General features: G+C 47.7%; 1 protein-coding gene across 2 annotated transcripts in view; it reads left to right on the top strand.

Moving 5' to 3' along the window:
* Window positions 1-12,116, top strand: part of ELK3 (ETS transcription factor ELK3) — a 61,950-nt gene that overhangs the window by 36,467 nt on the left and 13,367 nt on the right. For both annotated transcript variants that reach the window (XM_072973200.1, XM_072973201.1), the window contains exon 3: window positions 10,091-10,870. In XM_072973200.1, coding sequence (XP_072829301.1) covers window positions 10,091-10,870 — 780 coding nt within the window. The remainder of the gene's footprint in view (window positions 1-10,090; window positions 10,871-12,116) is intronic.

Below are 12,116 nucleotides of genomic sequence, written 5' to 3'. Positions count from 1 at the left end.
TATTCTTAGAAGTTGGAAGTGGGGGTGGGTGTGCACGTGTATGTGTGCGTGTGCGCTTCAAGCTTAAGCTTTAGACCAAGGACGGCCCAGGCTGCACCCATCTCAGTGCCCACAGCCACGTGACAGCGTGAGGGCCGGCTGAGCACTGGGAGAGGACAGGCCACATGCCTCCCAGCCCTGCTGGATGGAGACATTAAGAAAGGGGAGGACGTCTCCCAGCGCTGCTGTAACAAATTAGCACACACTTTGGTGGCTCAGAACAACAGAAATGTATTCTCTACAAGTTCTGGAGGCCAGACGTCTGAAATCAAGGCCGTGCTCCCTCTGAAGGCTCCAGGGGAGAAGCTTTCCTGCCTTTTCCAGCTTCTGATGGCTCCCGGAATTCCTTGGTTCCTTGACTTACACGTTGCTGCATCACTGCAGTCTCTGCCCCTGTCTTCCCATGGCCTTCTTCCTTGTGTGAACTCTGGGTTTTCCCTCTTCTTATAGGGATGCTGGGCATTGAGTTTAGTGCCCACCCTAACCCCGGAATGATTCCATCTCAACATCCTTAACTGATTCTGTGTGCAAAGACCCTATTTCCAAATAAGGTCTCATTTTGAGGTTCTGGGTGGCTGTGAATTTGGTGAGGGGGATGGTGGGGGGAACACTGTTCAGCTCTCTTCTTAGGGGAAGGACTGCGGCAGTGAGAGCAGCTCAGGCTGATGGGTCCAAGGGGCCCTTTCATAGCTGCTCCGAGGGCGGCAGGTGTGAGCAAGCCTGCCCACAACAGATTTCTAGCAGAGCCCAATCCATCCGGCAACTACTGTGTCCCCCGTGCCTTCCCCCAGTTCAGATGGCAGGGAATGAGGTGGCAGGGTCGGCCCCTGCCATCCAAGTAGCTGTCAGATGCTTGGAGGACAAGAAAGGAGGCCAGCTTCACTTCCTTTCCTGTTCCTCAGAGCACAGCAAGGTTTCCATATGAATGCATTGTCAATGTTTGTTGAAAGAATGTCTCCCTGTTACAGAGGAGGAACTTTGAGCATGGCTCCTACAGTGAGGACTTGTTCTGATTTTGGAGAGAGGACAGTCAGGTTCTGTGTCGGGAAAGAGTGAGTCAGACTGTGGTCTGGACGGGAACCCAAAGCCAGGAGCTGAAAGCAGGGTGTTGGTTGAGGAGCCGCAGGACCTGGAGACTCGCCTCTGCTGCGTACTGGTTGTGAACTCAGCTCAGAGCCCCAGACCCCTCATCTGTGAAATGGGCTTCAAAGCGTCATGAGGCTTATGTTAGTTACTGCGTAAGCCTTCTGTAGACTGTAAAGCGAAGTACCCATATAAGGAAGTCTGATTACGTGAAGGCAGAATAAGATGAGAAGACAGTGTGTGATATAACGAGGATGCTATTCAGTTAGATCACTGCTTGCGAGGCGAAATTCCCCGGGGTGAGAGGTCATGCTTCGGGGACTTCTGTGTGTGAGGCACTGGCATACACTGGTCTTTTAGAAAAAACTGCCCCGTGAGATATTTTTATTCCCCTTTTAGGAATGAATGAAATGTCTAATCTTGGGAAAGCAAATGTCTAATACAGTTTCTTGTGGCTTCTTAACTTTTTTGTCTATAAGTTTTTCAAAGACACCACCATTCCTTATCATGTTAGGAAGACTTTAAAATTCATTTTCCTACATTCACGTGGCAATGATGCTTTGAGAAAATCCACATTTTGTATTAACCATGATTCTAATTCATTGAATCCAGGTGAGGCAACTGGGTTCTGCAGAAGTTCAAAATCTTTTCAAGGTCATAGTAAGCAGTGAAGCTAGGATTCGAACCCAGGTCAGTTCATCTCAGGGCTGGTTCCATCTGCAGGGCTCTGGCCTGTCCACTTGTGTGAACAGCTCTGCTCAGGCCTGTCCGTACCTGGTGGGGCTGGTTGGTGTGCTCCGTGCTCCCTACGAGCACTTCTGCTGTGGGCAGGAGCCATAACTGGGCCGTGTATCTGGACACCAGCCTCCTGTGGTTTTCCTGTCACTCTTGGTGTCACTCACTTTGAGGTGGGCTTCTGATATGCATGCTGCTGCTGTGGGACCACTGGGTCCTGGGTGCCTCCTGCACGGTGTCCCTTAGAGCAGGCACTTCCTCTTCCCTGGGGGTGGAGGGGAGGCACTTCTGTTTGTAGTTAAAGAGTAGTCTCACGAAGGCCGGACTTCCTCCCGAGGAGCTGGAAATACCTGTTTCTGAGCAAGGCCTGGGCGCCCTGAGCACAGAGCTGCTTTTCCCAGACTTGCAGTTACCCTGAGATTCCTCCGGAATGCAGAGCTCTGTGGTCCTGGCAGGCGGACTTGAGCAGCAGCCTCTGAGCCAACAGCACCTTCTTTCTGAAAGGGCGAGGGTGTGGCTCTGGGTAGAAATGGGTTCAAACTTTGGCTCCTCCAGATACAAACTGCGTGACCTCGGGTTCGTAAGCTTTTTAGAGTCTGCTTCGTTCTCTTAATTTGACAAGTAACATATTAAACATTTTTTTAATGTGAACTTTAGATAAGCAAAAAAAATTGCAAATTAATGGTGATCCTACCTCTGTCAAATTTTATTACACATCTTTCAAGATTGTTCTTTCTCCTTTTATTTGATACATGTAATTATTTCGTTATAAGAACGGAAGCATCCAGGCATGCTGCTTTTCTCCCCTAATTTTAATTTAAAGACATGGGAAAATGTTAATGATGTATCGCTCTCTGAAAGAGCTATGTGGTTTTCCACCCAGTATTTAACCCACCCATGTGGGTGGCAAACTGGGTATAACCTGACTTCCCACCAAGAGCCTCAACTTCATCTTTAAAATGGGATCACAGTGTCCATCTTGCAAGGTGGGTATGTGTGTACAGCGCATGGAAGGCCCTCATAAATGCTTGCTTCTTTCTTTTGCCATTTCTGGCCATGGGTTCCTTTCATGTACGTGGGGTATCTACTGTGGCCAGATGAATAAATAAATCCTTCCCACTTCCTCATCCCCCCCAGACTCTCGGTGACAGGCGCTCAGGGCCAGCTGCCCACATCACCCTTCCCTGGGGCCCAGCCACAGCAGACACCGCGGAGCTGGGCTGGTCCCTCCTGCCTGGGCAGTGCGTTTCCGGCTCTGAGAGGCAGCAGAGAGCAGTGCAGATCAGTTGGGGTGTCTGGTTAGCGCCTGCACCAGTTGTCGGGCTAGACATGTGGCGTCTCTGCTGAAGCCTTCTGAGTGGGGCACTTGGATTGCGCGATGGCTCGCATCTGCTGCCTCCCTCAGGCCTCCCCCCAAGTCCTGAATTAATTGGCACCTGTGAGGTTTTCTTCATGGTGGATGTCAAATGCTGGCCACGTGAGGCATGACAGACTGAAGCCGTGCGTCTACTTCTTGTCTGGACCCAAGAGAACATCGCGTTTCCCCTCCTTGGTACAGATATGCAAACCAGATGTGATTCTCTCAGCCATGCGGCCCAGCTGGTCACCCAGACCTGTGGGTAAAGCAAGGGGAACGAGCACTGCCTTCTAAGAGGTTTAACTCTGACCATTCCGTTGTCGCTAGAGCTGATAGCGGGTGGCTTTTACGTTGTATTTTTGCTTAAATGGGAGTGTAAAAACAACAGTACTAAGAGCTGGTACATACTGTGGGCTCGTGTGTGGCTGTAATTGGCATTCTGCTAAGCTTTATGTGGACCACGTGTTCAGCCCTGTGAGGTGGGTGGTAGGTCAGTCCCCATTTTACATGAGGAAACTGAGGCACACGGCTGATAAGAGACAGGGGTGGCATCTGAACTCAGGCTGGGATTCTGGAACCGCTCCTTTTAATCCCAGTGGCAGCCCTTGTGACAAGGTCAAGTGGGAATTTATGGAAAGATCTGTTGCTCTGTCCTCTGTACCCAGCCCTGCTGCCAATGCTGGGTTCAGGAAAAAAGGCCAGGCTGTTAGGAAGAATCTTCTGCACCACCTTTCCTGCTTGCCAGATGAGCTGCGGACATTTCCCAGTTTTGAGAACAAGGTAGGGAAGTTGTGAAATCAGAGAGCCAGAGTCCCGCTGTTCCTGGGAGCCCTGAAATGGCAGAGAATCAAAGGAGCCATGGTCCTACTGGTGGGGAACCCACTGCTGGTCCGGCATCTCCGGAGGCTGGGAGCCGCCCTGGGTGAAGAGCAGCTCTGGAGGGTAATGAGGGCTGTGGTATGAAGTCTGAGCACAGGAAGGCCCCATGCGTGACCTCACATCAGAGCTGGGGTGCTAGGCCAGAGCCGACAACACTCGCGACAGACACTTGCTGGGGACATGGATAAGAGAAATTATAGTTCATTAGGCTTCCACAGGACATGCGAGGTTGTAGTGGGTTGCATATAGCCCCCAGTGTCTGTCTGGGAGTTTTCCATTTTCAAATGCCGGCAAAAATGCACATGCAAATAATACAAATGGGACTCATCACAGGGAGCTTTAACTACGCTGGGCATTAGCCGTGGAAAATTGTGTCTGTAATGGGGGGAAGCCTCTGGCCTCCTACCTCAGTTCCCTCCACAGTGAGAGTCATTCATTCAATAAACCTATAGTGAACATATTACCCTTCACATCAAAATGAAGAAGGTAGATTCAGTTGCACAGCATCTCTTCATTACCCTGTACTGTATGTACTTTTTAAAAAGTCTCAATACTTAATAGACATATGTTTAACTTATCTGCTATATGGGATTATTTACACAGACTCCTTCAGTGGGAGTGTGTATACGAATTTAAACAGATGCATGGACACACCTGCTTTGTAAGTAACCCTGGAACTGTCTGGGCAGCAGATGGCACCGAGGGAAATGGAAGGGTGACCCACTGTCTCAGTGCTATTGGTCCCGTTAGCGTGAAATGACCAAGGGAGACTCTCATGGGACCAGAGGTAGCTGCTGCCTTGGGAAGAATTCCTTTGCACAGGCTGGCCACAGTCCTGCCCCAGACTGACTGCTTGCCCTGTAAGCTTCTGCAGCCTCAAAACACCAATTTGGCAGTGGTGATGGTGGGAGTAGTCTGGGACCTGAACTTCTGCTTCTGCTGGAACTGCCCCTCGGGGTGCGTTGGGGGGATGTGGCTTTCCCCCTCACCAAGGCCGGTCCTGTCCTTGCTGCCTGTAACCTGACATGGAATGTGGGATCAGGCGCCCACCCTGGTTGTGAATACACATTTGATGGGAAATGATGAAGAGGCTGGTCCCCCACGTGCGAAGGGAAGCAGATGTGTGCAACTGTCGCTCTGAAGCAGCGCTGGAGAGTCAGCTCAATGGGATGGGACGCAGACAGCGTTTGTCAGGTTACCGGGCAACTGTAAGCAACAAATACTTGTGAGACTGGGAGGCAGGGGTGGAAAAACCAGACTTTTTCTAAATATCCTCGTCACTTTTCATAATAAGAGTCCAGACCCAAGTCCTCTGGTATCCTGGGCTGTGTCAGTTAGTCCAAGTCTTGTGTCGCCTTCCATTGTGGACAAATGCTCTCGAGTCAGACTGCCTGAGTACAGATCAGGGGTAATTTATACTCTGTGAGCCTCAGTTCACTTTAGTTTACCCATCTCTAAAATGGGAAGAGTAACAGTTTTAATCTTTCAGAGGATGAAATGAGTTGAGGGTGGTCAAATTCTTAGTATTCAGCCCGACAGATAATACTCAGCAAATACGACCTAAGGTTATTGCCCTGTACTGTGAGTTTCCTCAGCAAGCCCCTCTGGGGCCAAACGCTTGCCAGAAAACTTCCGTTTGGAGACCACAGAGAGATCTTCAAACACACATGCCTCTGATGTGCTCTGGGGCTCTGCCCTGGAAGTCAAGTAGGAAGTCAAGTCAGTTCAGCTGCCAGGCACACACCTCCTCTGAGTCCATGTCTCTGGCCTGGGGCATATTGGTCGGGGGATGGGGGGCTTTCCTTACTGGCTCCCCTGATGTGAGCAGACATCCCTGGTGTTTAGTTGGGCTATCAAACAGCAGGGCTGCAGCTGGGCTGCCACTCCCCAACCTTCCTGCACCCAACCCTCCCCTCTTCCTGCCCAGTTCCCTTCCCAGCCTTCCGTCCTTGCAGAGGTTCCAAATTGCCCAGGTAGCCAGACCTAACCCGTCTTTCCTGTTGGTTTCTAGGGAAGCAGATCCTACTCTGATTCTTTCCAAAAGTTGTTTCTTTCTTCTTTTGGTCAGCTCCTTAAATTGTCTCCATTCCTGTCACTAGGTAACCTTTCCCTAAAAAAATCTCCTGGTATCCAGGCAGCTCTCCCCGCTGAGGCAGGCAGCAGCTCCTGAAGGGGCCTCATTGCTTCGGCTGAGCTCAGTGCCCTTTGTAGGGTCTCCCTTTTTTAGGTTCAGAGTAGGGTTTAACGTGTTACAGTAGTTGCTGTCCAGCCATCGAAGGTTCTCACCATCTTTTTTTAAACGTTGTAAAATTCTTAAAATCCCTTGTGTTCCAAAGAGACGACCTTGAGGGCATTATGCTAAGTGAGATACGTCAGTCAGAGAAAGACAAATACTGTATGATCTCATTTATATGTGGAATCCATGAAAGCTGAACTCAGGAAACTCATAGAGTAGATGGATAGTTGCCAGGGGCTGGGGCTGGGGAACTAGGGAGATGCTGGTCACAGGGTACTAATTTCCAGCAGTAAGATGAGTAGGTTGGGGGTGTATGTACAGCATGGTGACCAGAGTTAACAATACTGCAGTGTATACATGAAAATTACTAAGGGAGTGATCTTAAAATTTCTTACAACTACAAAACGGTAATTAGGTGGGTGAAGGATGTGTTAACTAACCTTATCATCCTGGTAAATATTTTGTGACATATACATGTATCAGATCATCACACTGTACACCTTAAACTTACACAACGTTGTATGTCAATTATATCTCCGTAAAGCTGGGGGGAAAAGATTCCTCATGTTTTCTTTAAAAAAAAAAAACCAGCCTTATTGACGTATAATTCACACACCATCCAGTTCATGCACTTAAAGCATACAATTCACTGGCTTTGATTGTATTTACAGAGTGGGACATCCATCACCACAATCAATTTTCGAACATTTTCACTCCCCCCCACCAGAAAAATGCCTTACCTTTTAGCTGTCACCCCTCAAATCCCCAGTCCCACCCCAAAACCCTGGGAAATGACTCATCTGCTTTCTGTCTCTACAGACTTGCCTATTCTGGACGTTCTGTATAAATAGAATCCATCATACGTGTGGCCTTTAGTGTCCGGCTTCTTTCACTTAGCATCATGCACTCACGGTGCTTCCACGTTGCAGCCTGTGTCAGTGCTCCATGCCTTTCTATGGCGGGATGATGTTCTGCCTTGTGACTATCCCATGTTTTTATTCATTTCTCAGTTGATAGTCATGTGGTTGTTCCTTACGTTCTTTTTAATGCATCAGGGCCCAGCTCTGTCTCCAAGATTGCCTTTAAATTCCCAACCACTTTTATCATTTTGATCACAGCCCCAAATGACTTCTTGGTTTGCTTGTGAATGTAATCCCTGCTCAGCCATTATGTTCTGGATACCCATAATAAAATTAAGGGTTGGTTCTTAAAAAACAAACAAAACTTACAAGACCTGCCAGAAGAAAGGATTCAGCCCATACAGTTTCTCTTTTCTCTTCTTCTATGTAATTATTGAGGCTCTAATGATTCACTCCATTTAGATGAGTGTTCAAACTAGAAAAAGATAAAATCAGGTTTTCCCTTGAGAAAAATATGAGTGGGAAACAAAAATACCTTAGAGTTTTAGCAGAGGAACCATGCTTTCCTTTTACCAGGAACCGACTATGGGTCAGGTGGCACCAGTGACACCCTGGTTTAACCCTTTCCTGCTGGGAGCTGATTTCTCCCAGGCGTGTTGTCGTCTACCCAGGCCTGGTATGTCACCAGCAAGATGCTGCCAGTTATGCCCAGGTGGAGCCTTGAAGTTCACCAGCCCTCTCTGCAGTTTCTCTAAGTGGTTTTCAGCTTTGCTTGTGTTGAGTGTGAGAATGAGGTCAGATGGAGTGAGTGGAATTCAGTGGGTTAAACTGCAGGCCAGGCTGCAGGGCACTGGAGCTGTTCAGTTTTGAATCTGACATCCTTGGGTCATTGAGCCTCCTGTGTGCTGGTGCCTGACAAAGTTTCGCCAGGATTTGCGCTATTGGGATTTCCAGTGCTGCTCTGGGACCTTGTGTGTCCCCTCCTTAGAGGCCTGCCCTGAGGAATTCCTCCTCTCAGTGATGGTAATTATGCCAGTCCCCCTGACTGCTAGATACATTCACTTGGAGGATTTGAGGATCCACTTTAGGAGGGCAAAAAGCAAGTTAGCATGCCCTAATGTAACAAGAGGGAATGCAAACGCATAATATACTTACATTTATACACCAAACTGTGATCACAAGAGGAACATCAAAATTTAATTAAATTTCCTCTCGTTTATTTGAAAGTTGCTAAGTGAGTATATCTAAAGGAAAAGGGAAAAAAGGGGGGAAAAATGAAAAAAAAAAACTACATGTGATGATGGATGTGAACCAGACTTACTGTGGTGGTCCTTTTGCAATACATACAAATACAGAGTAATTGTGTTGTGCACCTGAAACTAATATAATGTTATAGGTCAATTATATCCCAATTTTAAAACATTTTAAATGATTTTTAAATGTCATCTCTACTAAGGGGCTCTTTGATTCTCTCCCTCTGACTTTGTGTGGAAATATGGAACAGCTTAGGCTTTAGAATTAGTAGATCTTGGTGCTTCTGGGGCCCATCACTCCCCATCTGTCTGAGCTTTTGTCATAAGGATGACACCTCCCGGCTCACAAGAGGGTTCTCATGTGAGCCAATGGATGAGACCACGTGTGTATGACACCCAGACAGAGTAGGTGCTCAGTAGGAGCCACTTCTAAAGCTCTTCTCTTCTAAATGATTTTTTTTTTACCCTCATTCATACCCAACTTTTAGGAGGAACAGTTCGTAAGGAAGTCCTTTTCCCACAGGATGGTGCTGGTTCCTCTCTGTGCTTGAAGGAAGCTGCCTTGGTCTGCCCTGAGTACCCCGCGAGCAGTTGATAGATATCTGCTAATGTTCCGATTTAATAAACCTCAAGAACAGCACAGGCTTTAAAACGAGGTCCGTTCTCCCAAAGGGGCATGAAAACTTTTGCAGTGATTATTGATTTTCATTTACATCCTCATGTTTGAGGACGGGAGCCAAGAATTGAAGAGCCAGAAGGAGACACCAGCAACTTAACATATGGCACAAGTGTTGTAAACATCCAAGGAGAAAATTTGTTTTTCCCTCCAGTGGCTTTCTTGGCAGAAAATTGAAAAGGCAAAAAATGGGTACAGGATTTAAGAAAACCTTGTGGTGTCTGGTGATAATAACTTACATTCCTATAATGCTCTCCAGCTTACAGAATACTTTTCCATTATTATTTCATTGAATTCTCACAAGTCCCAGAGGTAGGTTAAGACAATACTATATTACGGTTAAGGAAATGCTGCCTCTGCCACTTACCTACCATGTGGCTCTGTGGGTTATTTAAGCGTTCTAAGCTTATTTTCCTAAGTTTTTAAAATGAGAGTTTAATACTCCCTTCCTCTTAGGAGTACTGTACAGATTACATGAGATAGCTAGTGCATGAGTAATGCCAGTGACATAGTAAGCACTTAAAAAATGGGAACTGTTATATTCTTAGGTATAATAATATATAATATTATTATGTAATTATATAGTGTTATAAATATATAATTATAAATATATAACATACTATGTATTATACGTTACTTAACAAAGGTAATCAATATAATTGTATATATAATTATAAATATGTAATACATAACATTATATCATATATATAATATTTTTCGGTATAATAATCACAGCTGAACAGAAACTAGAAATGACTATCTGTCTGCCAAAGATCACGTCATTAGCAGAACCAGAATCAAATCAAATTCTTTCACCCCCAGCTTTGGTCCCCTTTCCACTATTCCTTGGACAAGATATGTAAATCAGGACTACTTCTGTGCTTCGGCTGGCAAAATCCTGCCTGGTAATTAACCTCTTACCCTGTTTCTCTGATGCACTCATCATTTCCATGCCTGCTCTTGTGTTCACAGAACATCATCAAGAAGGTGATCGGGCAGAAGTTTGTGTACAAATTTGTCTCCTTCCCGGAGATACTGAAAATGGACCCTCACGCAGTGGAGATCAGCCGGGAGAGCCTTTTGCTGCAGGACAGCGAGTGCAAGGTGTCCCCCGAGGGCCGCGAGGCGCACAGACACGGCTTGTCCGCCCTCAAGAGTGCGAGCCGCAACGAGTACATCCACTCCGGCCTGTACTCGTCCTTCACCATCAACTCCCTGCAGAACCCACCTGAGTCCTTCAAGGCCATAAAGACGGAGAAGCTGGAGGAGCAGCCGGAAGACAGCCCTCCTGTGGAAGAAGTCAGGACTGTCATCAGGTTTGTGACCAACAAAGCCGACAAGCACGTCAGCAGGCCCGTGGTGTCCCTGCCCTCCACGTCTGAGGCCTTCCTGGCCTCGTCCGTCTCCGCCAAGATCTCCTCTTTAATGTTGCCAAATGCTGCCAGCATTTCATCTGCCTCGCCCTCCTCATCTCGGTCCCCATCCCTGTCCCCCAACTCGCCCCTCCCTGCCGAACACAGAAGCCTCTTCCTGGAGGCTGCCTGCCATGACTCGGATTCCCTAGAGCCCTTGAACCTGTCATCAGGCTCCAAGACCAGGCCTCCATCTCTTCCCCCAAAGGCCAAAAAACCCAAAGGCTTGGAAATCTCCGCGCCCCCGCTGGTGCTCTCCAGCACCGATATCGGCTCCATCGCCCTCAACAGCCCGGCCCTTCCCTCGGGATCCCTCACCCCAGCCTTCTTCACCGCCCAGGTAAGAGCCGGTGGCCCTGTGGTCCTGGCCATACCCACACTGAGTGGTTTAGCAGAAGGGAGGAAAGAGCCACCAAAGCAACTGCCTTCTGCCCTTCAAATGATAATCCTAAGGCCCTGGTAGCAAAGTCATTGAGCCATTCTGAGGGTGAATGACTTTTCCATGCCCAGGCCGAGGTATGCACAAGAGAAAAGGCTCAGGATACTGGCTATGGTGGGATGCTTGATGGGCTTCTGGCTTTGGGGACACCTAAAGCAATGGCAGGAGGGAAAATGCACACTGGCTGTCAAAGCAGGTCCGAACAGTGATTTCCTAGGGAAAGCCGGAGCAGGCCAATGACCTTTCAGAAGGGACTTGGGCTTTCTGAAAATTTTCTGGCAGGGTTCTCTCTGGGGACTACTTGATAAGTAGCCATTTGTTTTCTGTTAATAAGAAAATAGATGCTAACCAGTATGGTTGTTGCAATCATCAGCATACAGCTGTGTTGTCCTGTAGTCTTTAATAAGAAATGCAAGGGCCACAAAATGGTGAGAGAGAGATGCTTCCATAAAAAATGGTGCTAGTCTGAGAAAGCCCAGGTCCACAGCACATGGAAGAGGAAAGCAAACTTGTGCAGCAAGAAAAGTCTTCAGTGTGATTAACTACAACAAGAAGGTAGCCTTCCCCTTTAAATACAGTATTCAGATGCTCACTCCTGTCCAGCTGGCAGTTGTAGGGCAAAGGCAGAGCAGGTCCTGGTAAACCTATCTCTGCCTCCTCTGGAAAACTGGATGCGTTTCAGTGGTGGAGGTTAAGCGCATTGGCTTTGGGGTCACAGACCTGGATTCAGTTCCTGGCTACACCACTGGGTAGAAGTGTGACTATGGGTACTTGCTCTCTGAGCCCGTTTCCACATCTGAGAAATGGATTGTTGTGAGGATTAAATCGGATCATGGCGATGGGAAGAGAGCTGGCAGCAACTGGCAGGTTTGAGTATCATGTGGCTTTTGTGGCACCAGGGTGGGGACATGCTTGAGGTGGGTGGGAATTCTGTCCCTTGCCTCTGTATTTGTTGTGTGTGTCCTTGCTGCCACCATCATTAGTGGCAGCATAACTGAGCTTTTCATGTGTGTCAAGCACTGTTCTAAACACCGTCCATGCACTGTCTCAGTTATTTTTCATCGCAGGCCTATGAAGAAGATACCATTATTGTCCCACTTTTCCAGTAGAGATAAATGAGACACAGAGAGGTAAAGTAACTCACCCA

The sequence above is a fragment of the Vicugna pacos genome, chromosome 12, assembly GCF_048564905.1.
Source record: "Vicugna pacos chromosome 12, VicPac4, whole genome shotgun sequence".
In the NCBI taxonomy this organism is placed as follows: Eukaryota; Metazoa; Chordata; class Mammalia; order Artiodactyla; family Camelidae; genus Vicugna; species Vicugna pacos.
This window is presented reverse-complemented; position numbering and strand designations above follow the sequence as displayed.